General features: G+C 42.2%; 1 protein-coding gene across 1 annotated transcript in view; it reads right to left on the bottom strand.

Annotated features, from left to right (window-relative positions):
* The window catches only part of LOC146784184 (uncharacterized), a 739190-nt gene that overhangs the window by 84184 nt on the left and 636860 nt on the right, over nucleotides 1-18146 (bottom strand). The window contains exons 25-27 of the mRNA XM_085632912.1: nucleotides 11890-11973; nucleotides 3734-3936; nucleotides 1926-1952 (exon numbers count right to left, since the gene is read on the bottom strand). Of these exons, the coding sequence (XP_085489038.1) occupies nucleotides 1926-1952; nucleotides 3734-3936; nucleotides 11890-11973 (314 nt within the window). The remainder of the gene's footprint in view (nucleotides 1-1925; nucleotides 1953-3733; nucleotides 3937-11889; nucleotides 11974-18146) is intronic.

Raw genomic sequence — 18146 nt, 5'->3', positions numbered from 1 at the left:
ATCTTTATGCCAGATGTGGCTTTGCGGCCTTTGAGATAGAAGTAACTGTAAATATCTCCATGACCAGGTCGAGTAGCTCTGAAGCAAACAGCATCATTGGTTTCAAAGGTGTTGTCATCTGGAGAGTTTCAAAAAATGATGGAATACCTTGATTGAGGCACCTGAAAAAAGCTACTGAACTTCATAGCTTCCTTCGTCAAAATCTCATTAAAGGTCAGTATGTCATCCAACAGGCGATATCCTAACTTGGGATGTAGAAGATGACGTAGGACTGTAGCCAAGGTCAGAAGTATCACATTCAGGAACTGTTTTTTCTTGAGCTCTCTGTCCGCAGCATCCACAATCTCCATCTTCTTAACCACCTTGATCTGTGCCTCCCTTTTTTTCAGATTTGTCTCTGAGAGGAGTGTGAGAAAGGCATTTCCTTGCTGGAGATACTAGAGGAGGTACTGGAGGATCAACTGGTGCCTTATCATGTAGAACCTGAGGACGTCTTTCTTCAGACTGGTCTCCAATCTACTTTCAGCTGGACTCCAAGGTAGAGGTATATCCATCTGGCATCCTGATACTTTAGCTGCCATAGATTTCTTTGAGTAGACCTGGTTAAGTGGCCAGAAAGGATAAAATGGGTATAAAGGATCTTTGACTAAATATCAAACATATTGTGTTGCGTGCCTCAACATTGACGTCATTGATATTGAATGCCTTGACCTCGAAATCTTTAATGGCATGCAAGAGCTCCTCAATAACAGATTTACTTGAGATCACTCTCCTCAACATTATACTCCTCAATCACAACATTAGCAATGAGTACAACAGCACCATTCTTGATTTAGGAGTGCTCAACATCAAGTGCTTCAATACCTTTCTTGACAGAAATGCCAGATTCCTCAATGTTGTGCGCCAGAAAAACATATATGAGTACCAGTTGTTATGAGGTTTATTTTTCTTTCTCGGCTTCATATGAGATGGTTGCGTATGTGCATTGGCAGCAGATACTGAAATTGGTTTGCATTGCTCTCTTTTTCTTACATTTTGCAGACCTTCTGGGTCTTTGACATTTTCTGAGTAAAAATACAACCTTATCCTGTGTGGCTGTCTGGTAGACACTAGGAACAGAGGTACTTTTATGTACTTTACAAAAAGTGAAGGAATTTCTGACAGTAGGAAAAAGCTAGATGTCTGGAAAAAACTTCCAAACAAAATAGCTGCTAACCGTGACTAGAAAGTCAATCCCAAAAGGAAATAGGTGTGGAGACAGATCCAGGGACCCTCAGAGTGGAGGGCCGAGAAATGAACTGACTTTCAACTTCTTGAGCAGTGCAAAGTGGAATAGCTGGTCCACCTGCAGCCTTAAAGGTACAGTGCGTTTTTAGTTTCTAAGATTGCTGGTGGTTAGGACAAACATACTGTAAGTCTATATTCGGAAACACAAACTGATATTTGAGAAACATTATCAAAATTCAGCATGTTGAACAGGCTAGAGCCATGAACACATGTTACAATGAAGTCATAAGCACTGCCTGTTCAACTCTCAGACTGGTTATCAAGAAGCCACAGAATGCGAGGATATTTACTACTAGAAATAGAACAAGATGTGTGAAAAAACTGAGTTTTAAAACTAATATTTCAAACATATTTGATTCACTAAAAATTATAACCTCTGAGGGAGGTACTGACTGTTCAGGTATTACAAGAACCTGAAAGCTTTAGCTTTGATACATTCTTTAATTCTTCTACAAGGACTTTGTCTGTAAAATGTTCTCTACATAGTTCACTCATGCTTATGCACCTTAGTAGTCTGTGTTCTTTTCAGTAGTCTGATTTTTACAGTTTGATTGATTCCTATTATGGTAAGTAACCTAGTCAGGGTACTGAGCACTAAGTACTGCACAGGTAATGAACGTGCGCGCATCCGGAGTTACCTCTCCTTAATTAATTCAGCTTTGCATCTGTAGAAACACAAACAACCATTTCACTGCACCAGCCATCATCCACAGCAGGAAAAGAAAAACACAATGAGGTTATTCTATGGTATTTTGAAAACTTTGGATATACCTTAACCATAATATTTTTTAAATGGTTATTTTTTTTTGTTTATAAATACAGCATCTGGTTTGAAGGCCATGACTACTGTCCACAGTCCACCATTCACCTAGACAGATATGTACTACTTCAGATCCCCTATCAACTTTGCACTAGCTTTCATCAACCAAAGTTACTTAATGTTATTTTCTTCTCCTTAGGATATTTAAGGCTTACAGTATTAGGAAATGTTAAAGTGTTACTGCGCTAAATTAGACTCTGATGCAATATATCAACAGTTGATGGAATTCCATGCATAATACAAGCTAATAATACAACATATCAGAGTGTCCATGTCTATTTTGTATATCTTTAGCAATCTATCCAGTAATCTACTCCCCATCGCACAGACCGAAAGACCTTCCAGTGTCTGCCCACTGTTTCTTTGGGTTATCCGCACATATAAGAGATACTACTCTCTGATACCTTCAAAAACTGCATGATTCGAATGTCTAGTCTAGGCAACCCATAGGGAAGGACGTAGGGCGAGTTGGCGGTACTACACCATCTGCTGTAGGACCGCCAAACCCATGGTTCCACTGCCCACCACATCAGGAGTTAAATCCTGGTCTGGCAGGCGGTGTTGCAGTGGTCTGACTGTGGCGGTCTGCAAGGCTCATAGAAGAGCCTAAAATACAGACCGCCGAAGTCAGACAGCCGACAGCATCTTCATGCACCATGTGCCATACATGCCACACCGTGCAGGAAGTGGAGGGGCAAATAAAGGGGGCACATGTAGCCTCCCCGCATGCACCCCCCCCCCTTAAATGCGGCAGGGGGCCCTTGACTTTTGGCTACCTTTTTCATAGCAGGATCACCGCCATGAAAAGGTGGACGAAAATGTAAGTGGTAATATGGTCGGTGGTGCAAACAGTGGCACCACCAGCATATTACAGCTGGTCGCAGACCGCCAGCCTAGTGGGATCTTTGATCCCGGCAGTGCCTGCGGTCTGACCGCCGCATTCGGAATACTGCAGGCAGTCCTGCAGTGTGACATGGACCACGGTACTCGTAATCAGGCCCTTAGTTCGGTAATGCTGAGGTAGCAGGTCTAGTTTGTTTTTAAACAAAATTAATTCATGTATTAGGCATGTCATCCAAATACAGTTCGCAAAACTGTATGTATATGGTTTTTTTAGTCAAAAGGCAGCAGAGAGCAATGCAGTGTCAAAAACAAGTATAATGTTAACGAGCGATAGGAAAAATCGCTCGGTTCTGGAATGTAAATGCATTATGATGTAGTGTTCTGTAAATAGGCGGGTCTGCAACCAGTTTCTAAATTAGAGCAGCGTTGGGGATGGTCCTGATGTATATGGAAACAAATATTTCCGCCTTAATCTTGCTTTTAGGGTGTATGTCCTTGTGTCCCTACAGAACTAGCAAAGAGAAGCAGTGTTGCTATGATTATGACTGAGGAGGAAAATGTAAAAATAAATGTACACGAATCAACAGAAAGTGCAATGATTCCAGGAGTTATGACTGAGAATTTATCCTAAAATAAAGGGTATGTCACTAGAAAAGAGTTTGGGAATAGATTATTCATACTCTAGAATAACCTACATTGGTAGAAAAGGGGCTTGTGGTGAATATAAAATGTGTCTCGCCTTTCCAATTAGATCCCTGCAGGGTGTTTAGGGAATGGTCTTACTTCTCCAGCTCATCATTAAGCTCTTCCTCAAACTTCCTTGCCAGCTTGCATGCCGTTTCATCCTTCCACCTAGCCATGCTCCTCTGGATGGCTCTCAGTTCGTTATCTTTCTCCCGCAGCTGCTGCCGGAGGGTCTGACTATCTCCGCTCCCAGATTCTCTCAGCTGGTTGCGCTGCAGGTTTGTAATCTCCTCAATATGTTCCTGAAGAAGAGTTAAAGATAAATAGGTTTTAATTTGACCATATTATCCAACATTAAATCCACTAAAGTTTTTCCAACAAGTCTCTAACCACAGAGTAAAAGATCCATGAGGAACAACATTATTCCCAACCTTAGCAATATTTTGCCTATTCTATGTAAAGTACTGGACCCTATTAGGAAAATCCCCACATAAAGAACAACTTGATGCGTGAAGTCACACTAACAAACCTCACCAAAAAATTATCTAGCCACAAAACAAGCATACTTGTCATTCAAAGGGGTTGCTAATCCCAATTAGCTTTTGATTCAAAAAGATGGAAGTACTTTTCCCCATTCCTTAAAAGAAGATATCCAAACAATGCCACCATCAGGGTAATTTTCAGAGTTCTGAGGTAGCCCCAAAGCATCATATTACGATTCAACGTAAAAAAATAATAAAATAAATTAAAAAAAATATTTTGCATTTTCAAGAAAAAAGCAAATGAACATGACACACAGTACAGTTCCACTGGGAGCTGTAAACATTACTCAAGGAAAATGGGAGACTCAGCCCATATACACATGTTTGTAGAGAGAAAGTCAATTGAAGCACGGCCCCACCCAGGTACGGGACTGCATAAGAAGAAACTCATCATGTCTCCTCGAACAATCCCAAAAGGAGGAGTTGGGGCGAAGGAAAAGGAGAAGGAAAGGGAGAAAGGAGAGCAAAGCAACATCTATCAAGATGCTCACTGAAGTAGAGGTTACGTTCCTATAGATCCCTCCTCAGGGGTCACATGATTCGGATATGGATGTCGGATGCATGAAGTATTTTGGAAACTGTCAAATGGAGCACTCCTGCCCGTTGCCAGTGCTTGGTATGGGTAGTAAAGGAGCGCCACATGACATCAAATTTAGCCACTGGGTCACAGATGATGGCCGTCACTTTTTCCATTCCAGTGACCAAACCTTCCTCCACCACATGTTTAAAGAAGGAGGTAGTGGCTATTTCCACATTTGAGCCCCACACAGCATTGCCGCCAGGAGCAAGTGGGAGAATAAGCAACCTAGGGGGGTTGTCGTGGGAAAGATTCTATCTGACCCCAGGTCACCGGAGAAAATCCTAAGTGGCTCCAGCGGTAGTTGAAAGTTTGTGATGGCCTGTACTGTGTGCTGGATCTTTACCCAAAATGTCTTGACCAATAGGCATGACCCAACATGTGTGTAAGAATGGGCCGCGCTCCCCACACCCCTTCTTGCAACACAAATTGCAACCCCCAAACATCTTGGCAAGTCTAATGGGTCTAAAATACCAGCAGGTCAATATTTTATATGCATTCTCCTTATAACGGATGCATAGCGATGATTTAGCGGCTCTTTCCCATATAGCCTTCCTATGTGTCGTAGGATATCTCAAAAGCCAGTTCTCTTTCCTATTGCAATACATAGGCGTATTTTCTGGGGGGAGTCAGCACAGGAGGTATTGGTAGAGCCATGATATGCCTTTAAAACGCACATTGTTAAGATAGAGGGACTTTATGGGTGTGTCATCATGTTGGAGAGTTAAGCGTACAGGGGGCTGCCTGCCCAAAGGAGAGCCTGACTCAGACTGTAGCTGTCAAGTAGAGTTAGGGCGAATTTGTCAACTAGGCCTCCTCACGGCTGCGAGCCTCCATCGTCGTAAAAGTCACCCAAGATGTTAAATGACCCTGAAGCCGGTGGAAGGACCCAGGATTGGTCGTGCCTGGGGGAAAGTCAGGAACATGTGCCAAGGGGGTTAGTTAAAAGGGATAGGTTGGGAATGCCCTGCGTTGCCATACCTTCCTTCAGTACGCTAGAAGTAGTGATGTCAATGGCATCAGGTTCGAGGTTCCAGTCAAGAGAAGGGCGAAGTTGTGCAGCAAGGATATAAGGTACGACATTGGGGAAGCCCAGAACACCTTCTGAGACCAGACTGCTTAGAGTCGCTCTCACTACTCTCTGTGATTTGCCCACCCCACCCCCATACAAAATCAAGCATTTTTGCATGGATATGTTTGCGGAGCGAGGGAGGAAGCCGAAGGGTTTGGAGGACATATAAAAGCTGGGGTATGAAGTTCATTTTCAAACTATTAAGTCAACCCGCCCATGAAATCTCCAGCTTCCCCCAAAGATAAAGATCCTTGAAGAGGGAAGTAAGGAGCAGGGGTATGTTGTGTTGCAGGAGTACATATCCTTCGTCTGGGGCGGCAGATGAATCCCCAGGTAGTTATTGGCTGTTGTCTCCCATTGAAAGCCGCTCCTCCTAATGGGGTCCTATAGGCTGTTTTGAGGATCTGCAACACCCATACATCTTGACTTGGAAATGTTGATTTTAAATCCCGATACCTGAGAGAAGTCTTCCAGCTCCTCTATCAGTGCCGGGACTGTAGTGTCAGGGTTCGTTATAAAACAGAGGATGTCATTGGCGAATAGATCCAGCTTATGTTCTATGCCCTCTACCACCACTCCACTAATCACTCGATTAGTCTGTATCTTGGCTACCAACAGTTTCATCATAAGAGCACATTTTAATGAGGGACAAGGGGCATCCCTGGCATGGGCCCTATGTGAGCCTGATTAGTAGTGAACGGAACTATTAATTTTGAGTTTGGCAGTGGGTTTTTGAACACTGGCAAGGATAAAGGCTTTCATTTTGGACCCTAAATGAATCTCGTCAAGGATCTTAGAGAGATAGTTCCAATCTACCCTATCAAAAGACTTCTCAGCATCGAGGGAGAGAAGAACCACAGGTTATTGCTGCCGTTCAGCCACTTCCATAAGAGCCACTGTCAGCCATGTGTTGTCATTTGTGTACTGGTTATGAATGAAGTCAGATTGAGTCGGAGAGATCATGGATGGACAGACCTGGTGTAGTCGGGCAACCAGGATAGAAGAGAATAGCTTCACGTTGCAATTTAGCAGAGCTATGGGTTTATGTGAAGGGCCTTGGGAAGCGGGTTTGCCCAGCTTACGGAGGAGGGTGGTATGAGATTGCAGCATAGTATCCGTGACCTTTTTGGAGGTCAAAAATGAATTGAACACCTTCACCAGGGGCTCTATCAGAAGAGAAGCATAGGCTTTGTAGAAAGTGGCAGTGTAGTCGTCGTGCTGGGTGCTTTGATTGGAGGGAGATTATTGATCGCTATTCGGACCTCTTCTGGGGTGATATTGTCTTCCAGGAGGCGCAACTCCTCGGACCTATCCGGGGGGGAGTATTGGTGCTCAGGTAGTCATCCTGATGCTGGGTTCAATGTAACAGTTTGAAATAAAATAAGCACCATATTTTAACCAAAGTATTAATGGAGAAAAGTGTGAAATCCATAGTCATGTTTACCTTTTACCTCTCCAGTCTTACAATAATATTTATTAAGTTATTAAATAACATTATTCATGTATTGATATTAAAAAAAAGTGCATGCAACAGTTAACACCAGTGTCATGATATTCCTAGCTCCTAGGATATTCTGATGGTTTAGCAGAATCATAAAGCACTTTTTAGCTTCAGTATCTTTCTTTAAGATAATTATGGAGCCTCCTGCTAAATATTTATTGGAACCATATTCACAGGTGCCAAAATGATTCAAAACATCTTTCAAGCCATATGGAATCAATAGCATTAGGTGGAGATGCAATCTTCAGAGCAGGAGTGTGACAAAGCTTAGGTAGTTGCTTGATAAAAGATCTGAATCAGAATCTCTATTATACAACAGAGGAAAATGCACTCTAGCAATCTCTCCGTGTGCTCGTCCCTAAGATTAAACTTACACGCATGAGAGGTCGCTTCTTTGCGAACATCTGAGATCCTGCCTCCTGCTGCTCTCTTTCCACATACAACTAAAGATATGGCTATTTTGAATCCAGCTGAGCTCGGAGAAACGTTATCTGCTGCTAAAAGCGCTGGGAAACTCTGAGTAGTTAGTATATATAACTTTTGCACTATATAAGCATCTTTTAACAAAATAGTTACTTATCGGTAAACATATTTCTCCAGCTTTATTCCCTTTCATAGATTCACATGTTTGAATCATCCCAGTTGTCGAGCTGGAAATCCCACATTAGCATTACCGTAGCTATATACTGTTGAACATAGGCAAAAAGGCAGTAAACAATGTAGCTTTATTAGCCTACTCACTTCATGGAAAAAGAACCAAACTTCAGCCAATGAAGTGAGAGCACAGAACACAACCTCTAGAGGGCACCACCCCTCAGATTTCTACCGCACATTGAGCACACGGAGTACAAAGGGAGACATTTTTTAACTGCTCTCATCACTAATGATAAGTCTATTTTGAATCCATAATATCCTTTTTCAACACTTACTCAAGCTTTCTAGCAGACACCTAATTGGGAGACTTGCTTTATGCGGAGTATGAGCCTTGTCTGAATCTTTTGGAAAAGGTCTTTTTAGACCTTGCTGTTCTTGTTTAAAGAAAAGCGACCTTGCTCTGATGATCCTAACAACAAATGCATATATTGCTTATTTCCGGGCTCATACATTTAAAGGCTGCAATATTTGCAGGCAATTTTCAGCTAAAGTTTGTTTTAAAGACCGGAAAGGAAGGCTGTTCCTGTGACTCCACAAGTCCAAAGTAAAGAACACAATTACCTCAGATGAAGACTTTGAAATCACCTACGAAAGCTCCAAAAAGGTCTCACTCTGAACATAAAACCATCTCCAAAACGGTTTCAGATGAGGAAGAACTATCAACATCAAAGAGGCCACTTCATAAGCAGTCCAGGAAAATGGATAAGAAAACTGCCTGGCAGTGTAGCCTATCTCCGGAGACATTTCAGATGGCAAAAAAGACACATCGTTGATCAACTCTTTCTATGCCAAAAAACCCAGCGACAAGAGCCAGAAGCAGCTCTTTTCTCCATCAGCCTTCCTGTCATTTTTAACAAAAATAGCACAGTCAACAAAGGGCTTGTTGGGGCTAAGACACAAAAAAAAGTTACCTATCTGTAACTCATATTCTCCAGCATTGCTATCTTTCATAGATTCACATGCTTGAATTATTCCCTGTCTCGTGATGGGGAATAATTTTAAGCATGTAAAAGCTATGAAAGATTCAATGATGGAGAAAAGTGGTCCTTTTAAAACAGAAATGGATGGGACTCTGAAAGAGCTTGTAGATCCTTCTCTTTTTTCACTGAACAAATGCCCACCAGTAGTAAAATTTTCCATGTAGAAAATTTAAGTGGAAAAGAATGCATGGCTTTTAATTGAGTTCCAATTACAAAAGTTAATATTAATTCAGTGACATTTGTGGGAATGTATTCTGAAGAATGTTTAAGACACTGGAGAGAACTGTTCATTTGAAAATGTAACTCTGGACCAGACAGGAAATACTTGCTGAGATTGCAGTCAGGTTATGTTTGCTTTCCTTATGTTTAGATCTCTTTGCTGAAAAAGAGCAGTTTATTCCAGGACATGATCAGTACATTGTGACACAATAATTTATTAGAACCTTCAACGGTTGAGATTGTACAGTTTCTTGCTGCAGTTTTTTACAATGATGAGTGCACATGGTGCTTGGCGATGAAGCACAACGTTATCCAGTGTGAAAAAAGTACCTTGATGCATTCTGGCAGCTGGGGAGGGGGTTCACTTACTTTAGGAATATGTGAGAGTAAGTATCCATTTGATGATACTTACCTTCAGTAATGCCTTTTCTAGAGGATACTCAATCTCCCTGCCGATTCTTAACCTTTTGAATATTCTCCAAGCACCACAATGGGTTTGTCTTGAACACAGTAATAACTTTGCAGTATTACTAGGAGTAAGCAAAGCAGCTTCAGCCGCAAAGGGAGGTGAGAACAATATATTTTTTTAATTTAAAAAAAAAAAAATCTTTTTATTAACAAGAGAACAATATATTTAATCCTTTCGAAAAAACAAATCATCAGATGCGATTTTTATAATGAGGTCTGACTGAGCACACAAAATCACAGACAGAGTGCGTGATCACCTTCAACACTGTCCAAAGCAAAATTGTGCTTGGACAAATTCAGCAAAAACCATGACACATGGGAAACTGCACCAGTCCACAAAGCAACATGCCAGTAACACTCATTTATACACTTTCTTGACACTTGCCAGGATAGCATATTTAAACTTGGGCAACTGGTCTAAGTAACTCACATCCCCTCTCTTTCTGACTCCGAGTATATAATCTGGGACTGAGAGGGTTGGAACTTAACATTTGACCCATCATTTGAGCGGACAAGCAAGAATGTGAATGTTTGCCATGGTTGGAATTGCCCATGAAAAATGTGTCTTCCCTTTCCCACATCAACTAAGAATGCATCAAAGTACTTTGTTCACACTGGATAATGTTAAGCTGCATCACCAAGCACCATGTGCACTCATCATTGTAACACTTGCTATCTGCAAAATCCAAAAGGCTGAAATCTGAGATCTGTGAAGGTGACATGATTATTAGACACAAAAACAAGAGGTACACTGTTTAAGAGAGAGCTTTACCTAAGTAAATCAAATGGAGGGTGCTCTGGATTCCCATCAGAAAGCTGCAGGAAAAATAAAACTTCAGCACACTGAGTGTCTCTTATATGGCTCATTGGGTTGGTGGCAGAGGAGGATAGGATGCCACCGACCCAATGCGCTATTGCTTGTTAAAGAGAGTTTCTGAAATCAGTGTGGCACCTATGGGGTACTGAACCACTGATGAATCTGCAGGAAAAAGTATCTATCAGAAACCATATATCTGAACATACTGCATTGGATGTTTAGGAATGTTAGTTTACTTGATCATCTGCATAGCAAACCGAGGATCCCTGGATCTAACACTCATTAATTAAAGAGCCGGTAAACTCTGATCAAATCTAAAGAAAAATAAAATTATAAGAAATTGCTGATTCTGTCAATGCTCAGCATAGGACCTAATTCGAAAATGGCTGCCATCAGTCCCTGTGCCTGACGACCAGGGTGTGCTAGAGCAACAAATGATGGGCGGAATGCTGAATGAATCATTCACCCCCAGTCAAGAGATCTGTGTTAAATCCATTGTTATTTTGCTCGCTAGGCCACACCAGTTTAGACCCAGCAATGCGCAAATCAGTCTTGACCCTGTTCCTCATGGAAACAGTACAGCCCAAAATGCCAGCCAGGTCCTCCCCGGCCCGGAAACAAGCATCCTGGGACCGGTTTCGGTGTAACACCCCTCATCAGCCAGGCTAACTTGAATCCAGTGGCACAGCGAGCAAGGGACCCATGTCTGGGCATACCCATCCCACGTAGGGCGAAAAGTGCTACAAAAGCAACAAATGATGGACGGAATGCTGAATGAATCCAACATTCAACCAACATTAATCCAAAACGATGGATTAACTCCAGATCTGTGACTGGGGGTGAGTGGTTGAAAAGTTTCAGCACTCCACTTCACCTTGTTGTGTTTGCTATGTTCGCCCTGAGTGGCCAAGGGTATGCCCAGACTTAGGTCCCTTGCTCACTGTGCCACTGGATTTAAGCTAGCCTGGCTGGTGAGGGGTAATACCCCGAAACCAGTCCCAGGATGCTTGTTTCCGGTCCAGGGAGGACCTGGCCTGGCAGTTTGGGCTGGACTTTTCCCATGAGGAACAGGGTCAAGATAGATTTGTATATGGCTGGGTCCAAACGGGGGTGGCATAGTGAGCAAAAGAACGTTAGATTAAACCCAGATCTGTGTATGGGGGTGAGTGGTTGAAAAGTTTCAGCATTCCGTCCATCACCTTGTTGTGTTTGATATGAAGAACAGTGTGACCACACTGGAAAACGACCTCTGTTTGAATGTTGCACCCTTTCATCTACCGATTGGACCAGTCAAAAAGCCACATTGCTATAAAATACTCTCCACTAAGCAGCAAGACTCATCTAAGGATCTTGGAGTGGTATTAGCTCTGCAGGTTCTTTCACAGTATATCTAAAAAGTACAACAGTAGTCAAAAGGCAACATACCTGGATGAGTCGTTCTTTGAGAACATCCAAAGCTGCCTCCTTCTCAAGGTGATTCTGTTCCAGTTGCTGCTTGAGTTCTCGCTCCTAGTATACCCAAAAGAAATTAAATAAGGATCAGTACATAGAAACACAGTGGTGCGTTAGTTATAGGACAGAAGTATAATAAAGGCCACTCTGAAATCGAAAATGTACTTGCATTTTACTAGAGGAAAGGAACTTTCTTCACTTGAAAGACTTAAAATACTACCATGCAAAATGAAAGCAATTGATAGCACATGTGTAGAACCAGACAGTGATTGAGTAAATTAACTTTTAGAAAAGTGCATTCTGCGAACTGAATTATATATAGAAGCTTGTTATTTATATAAAACCTTTAAAAATCTGCCCAGGATATTAAAGACTTCAGCATCTGTGCCCCCTTCTACCAATGGGTTGTGTAATGATTAATTCTCAATCTATACTCAGGATGTCTTCTAAACTTCCAATAAGGGTGAAAATTGATTGCTGCCACCTGTTACTTTATTTATAGTGTCAAAAAAAGACATACAGTATACATTTAGCTGTGCTACCAAACAAGATTTTAGAGATAAATGTTCAACATTCCGGATTTATGCCAGATGACCATCAGTAATTTAGTAATCTACAGACTAAGGGCATCATTACCATGCCCGCCACCGTAATGGTACACGGGACCAACAGCCTGAGGTGCAGCGGTCCCGCCATGGCGATTGGGGTGCCACCGCCACGGTGGCATCCCGCATATATTACATTGTGGCGTGCGGTGTTGTAAGCAGCTCCCGCCACAATGCAATATATGCATGTTGTGCATTGACATGCACAACGTGACAGGCACCGTGCGGTGCCTGCCACCTTGTGAATGCCAATGATGGGGGGTACCCCCCAAGTGCAGCCACCCACCTCCCCCACTCCTCTAGGGGCCCGCAACGGGCCCCCAAAGAGAACTCCGCATGCTTTTCCATGGCGGAGTCTCCGCCATGGAAAGGCAGGCATACTAATATGGATGGGGGTGCTTGCAAGGCACCGTCACCATATTGACTCCCTTTTACGCCCGGTCGTAAATCCGACTGGCGGAAAAGCGGCAGACGGTCTTTATGTCTGCCGCGGTGCCCCTCGCCATACTAATATTGCGGGGGGAACCGGGCGGCGAACCTTCAATATTATTGAGTCATCCAATAGTCCCAACAGCTATAAAAGGTACTCCTTAGTAGAATAGGAAAAAACTTCACTTAAATCACATTGAAAATTTTATTTTAACTGCAGTTCTCCAGCTTTGCTATGTTTCATAGATTTGCATGCTTTTGAATAATTATCCATTCTCAGGCTTGGAATCACTATTAAAGTTAATTGAGAAGTTTAAAGAAATAGAGTGAATACATTAATCTATTTTGTTTATCCACCTTGTTGTTTAGAGCCTTTGGTTAACGTATGTGGCTGATTGCCTTAAAGCGCCAGGTGGTCTTCAAATTTCCAAGAACAAATGTGCCACAAAATGTCTTGTCTATTTGCGGAGGCAGATGGATGTTGTGTGACTCTATGAAAGACACCAGCACTAAAGAACTATAGCAACAGGAAACAGTGTGAGCCCCCTTCCGCATTCAAGAGGTATCCCTAGAAGGCCCAAGTGCTCAGGAGCCTGGCTCCAATTAACAGATGTTGATTAATGATCTAAGATTTGACCCACTTGCTTGCAGAAGAAAGGCTGGGTGATTGTCAAGGAAAATCTGGCGACTATTCGAATACTGTACCAAAATTGCCATGGCCATGATAGAGCTATCAGGAAGTGGGCATGGTTCTTACTCAATCTTGCTCATCACTTTGGGGATTAGGTGAAATGGTGGAGATGTGTAGGCTAACATCCTGCAGCAGATCCTTGAAAAGTTTGCCATATCAAATCTGGTTGCTAGTGTCTGCGGCTAAACAGCTGGCATGTTTTACAGTCTCAACAGCTCAACTTGAATGATATAATTCAACCATCAGCTTTAGATGTTTTGGAAATTCAACCATTTTCTCTTTCTTTGTATTTCAGTTTCTGAAAATAATATTTTTTCTATCTAAACTGCTTCCATTTTATGGAAAAAAATAATTTTAAAAATTTCTTTTCTATAAGTACTCGCATATACAAATCCTTCAGATGGAATGAATCTCCCTCAGGCTTTACAATCATATGCCATGGATGTGCACTGTAATGGCAAAGGCCGGACAGTATAATAGACAGGATGCTTATAAAATTTAAGTAAAGGCTATTATTAGGCCAGGGATTTCCACCATAATGTCAAGGGTGGCAAAAATTAGGTCAGGGTCAAAGGGTGGATACAATAGATCTGCTGGCCGAAATACGCTATTTAGATGTCGCGGTAGAAATTGCTTTTTTTATACGCATAGTTAAATAGAGTCTCAAGGATGGGTTGTAGTAGGATGGGTGGTTCATGGGTGGGTTTTAAGTCATTTTTTATTGTATAAATATTTATGGACAATTGTCCCAATAAACCTGTTACTGACTCACTAAGTCAGCCATGCTCACAGTATGTTAGTGATTTCTGCTAGTAGGCACAACTAGATCAAGAACGCCCAAAATATGCCAAGGATAACAATTATTTTGCCAGGGCCACTATTGTGCCAGGAATGGACACAGGTGTGCCAAAGATGAACCGGAAATGATGAGAAGCAACATATAATATGGGTGGTCACTGACATCAGGCACAGATTCCATGGACCCACACTGTTTATCAGGCAGCTATACAATGCCAAACACACAGACAAACCTTTGCACACATCCATGCACACACAAATATGCATGCCAATGAGGGTTGGATCACAGCTCTGGGTGCAGCCCTTGTTCTTCTCAGCTCCTAAGCATCATGCACCCAAATCTAAGACTTTCTCTCTGGCTACTACAGACCCACACTAAGGTGACTGCAATATGGCTTCCTCTCTGGCATCTTTCTGGGCCCATTGTTCACACACATAGTGTGATTGATGGAGTAGAGCCTACAACATTTACAATCTCTTTGTGACTTTACTAGATTGAAAGTAAATACGTATGGCCTTGTTACTTGTTCGGTCAAGGGTTTGAACCCTCTGATGATGGAACAGTGTGCTGTAGGACTTAAAGGAATTTTTTATAATGTCATCCTTGTACTTCTCTAAGCCAATTGTTATCATTGTTTCCAACTCAGCTTTCATGTGCTGCATTTCTCCACCGACATGAGCTCCAAAGAAAGTCATTCCAGAGAAAGGAACCTTCAATTTTACATATGTGAGACAGAGGTAGGAAGTTCGGCAGAGACAGACCAGGACATTAGTGATGTTTTGGCTACATCAGCAGTAGCACTAGTCATTTGGTAAAGTACTATCATACCCTCTTGGACTACTTCTGAGAAGTCTGGTCTGTCCTCTTGAAAGTACTTAATTCTATTCTTTGAAGAGTCACCCACAGAGATCTATTGTGCCATAGAAGAAGAGCAGGGGCGGAGACTGTTTTCATAGTAGTTACCACTGTACCACAGAACTTCCTGCCAACCAAATCCATCTTAATTTTGTCCTCAGGAGATATTGTTGAACCTGGCAATGTGCTGCTGATTTGACAGAGTCAGTAAGATTATCTGCATGCAGGAAGGGAGGGTCCTGCTTGGAAGGCTTGTACAACTTTTGCACCCATGAAGGGGGAGACTTGGCTGAAACTATAGTTAGGAATAACTCCATTGCAAGATCAAGATGCCCTAGTACCAACGCAGCAGAGGATGAGCAAAGGACTGAGGATGCAGAATTGGAAAGATGACTGAAGACTAAGGTTGGACCATCAGAATTGGTATATTGTTGGCCCCTCATACCAAAACCTTATTGAAGGTGAATATGTCATAAACAGGGGAAACCCTGGCTGGCAGAGAATCTATAAGACTCAGAAAGTAGTGATGAACTGAAGAAAACACATAAGAGAAAGTGTGATGAGATGATCTTGTGTTTAAAAGATCTGTAGCAATATGGGAGCGTGGTTTGAGGCCCGAAAAAGATGGCGGCTTGAGCCTGCACCTCCTCTCAGGAAAACAAGTTCCCATCAGAAAATTCACGCCACAAGCTCAACAATAAGGCAGCAACAACGCTGAAAGAATTCCGTTTGATGCAAGGCATCATCTCAATTCTTTAAAATTCGACAACACTCGCTCAGTGACAGATACTGACCTTATGGAAGCGTTCGGTCACTGCTATCTCATTGGCTCGCCAAGCAGTAACCACGATGATTCGCTGAGGTACCGATAATCCAGGTCTGACGTTGCAGCTGCTGACAAGTATGGCGACAACACTCAACTCTACTAGTAAGGCTGGCAGTCAGTTACCAATAAGCGTAGAATAAAGCGACTATTAAATTAAATACTGCCAAGGTGTATCTGCCTGACCCTAACATGGTAGACGTTAGGGGTCTCTAAAGTGCAGCCGCTCACTGAGTTCCAAACTTTATTCTATTACGGGGATCACTGCAAACTCTTTGTCACTAAATTTAGACAACGCATGTGTACAGAATGAAAGATTAGTCTCCAAATAGAGCAAGAGTCCAATTACTATATAACTATTTAGCAAACATGAGGGCCGCTTGCAAATGCGCATCATAAAATGGTCGCTCACGAATGCCAGATCGCTAATGGAAATATCAAGGGAAAACATTTCAATTGACACCTGCCACAGTCAAAGTGATGTAACAAAGATCATTCACTAAGTGCTTCAGCAAAGTATTGTAGTAGACACATAATTTTCCACCTGGCTCCACTATACTGGATCTATCAAACAGGCATCTGAATCAGCCCATGCAAGCTCAGGGCGACACCAAATGGGGTCTGCCTCCTAATAAATGTGAGAGAAACAGCAGGGTAATGTGAGCGAAGGTGAGAGAAGCAGCAGAGAGAAGCAGCAGAATAAGAATAAGCAGCGGAATAAGGTAAGAGAAGCAATAAAATAAACAGAGTAAATAGAGATGACAGACACTAAAGGAGGCTCGTAGCTGTACAGCACGGATAACAGGCCAACCAAAGAGAGCTAGGGAGAACTAAAGAGGACATGTAATGAACGGTTCACGATACTACATATATCTCAGCCAATAATTTCCCATACTTAAAAGCTTGCGCCATTTGCAACTAAAAACGTGCCACAGCGCTATTACTACCTCAAACCGAAGATCTTTCATTTACCACCACTGTTTATAATAATATAAAGATTGAGGAACGGATTCATCAATTCAGTCTTCTCCCTTACTAGAAGAAGAAGAGTAGAAGAGTAGTAGAAGAAGAAGGTCCGACAAAGCTGCCTTCAAACAAGTCCTACAACAAATACCATCTTTGTGAAAAAATGGCAAAGAAAGAAAGTACAACAAGCCTAAAGAGAGTGAAAGCCGAACCGCCAAACCCAGACTCTCCAACTAAAAATAAACAAGACATCAATTTCACCATGGAAACCATCTTAAAAAAACTTGCAGACATACATGATCTTGCGAAAACAATAAAAGAGAATACTGATATTATGCAAAGTGAGATCTCCGTGATCCGCCAAGACATCAGAGTGACCAATTCCAGAATTTCAGAAGCAGAAAATAGGATCAGCCAGTTGGAAGACTCGGAATTTAAATCAAGCAAATCCTTCCGAACACTGAGTATCACCACGGATTCAATGAATAAGCTCCTCTCGGAATTGGAGGACAGGAAAAAGCAGGGAAACCTCCGTATTTTTGGAATCCCAGAAGGCGAAGAAGATCCATCTGGATGCATCGCCTTTCTAGAAAAATAGTTTACACAAGCCACAAATCTGATTTTTAACAAGCCTTTGGAATTTGACAGGGCGCACAGAGTAACTATGAGGAAACTCCCAAAACAGAAATCTCTGAGACCAATCGTTTGCAAACCACTTAGATACCAACATGTTGAGCTGATCTTAGCCTTCATGAGAAAGCACAACCACATATTATGGAAGGGCAACAACATCTTCATATCTCAGGACTACTGTAAGGCTACAGTTGAAACGAGGAAAGGTTTCCTAGCCCTACGCCCGAAACTTAAGGCCATGAATTACCAATTCTCCTTTGCCAGTCCAGCCAAGTATTGTGTCATGGTCCAAGGGCACTCTCTACATCTTCACGGACCATATTGCTTTAAAGACATTCATCGAAGAGAAAGAGGAGATGCTAATGGACATATCAAAACCACAATACACTTAGTAAGATGTACAAACTTGACTTCTCTAATTGTGTAAGA

This window comes from Triturus cristatus, chromosome 11 (assembly GCF_964204655.1).
Source record: "Triturus cristatus chromosome 11, aTriCri1.1, whole genome shotgun sequence".
Lineage (NCBI taxonomy): Eukaryota > Metazoa > Chordata > Amphibia > Caudata > Salamandridae > Triturus > Triturus cristatus.
This window is presented reverse-complemented; position numbering and strand designations above follow the sequence as displayed.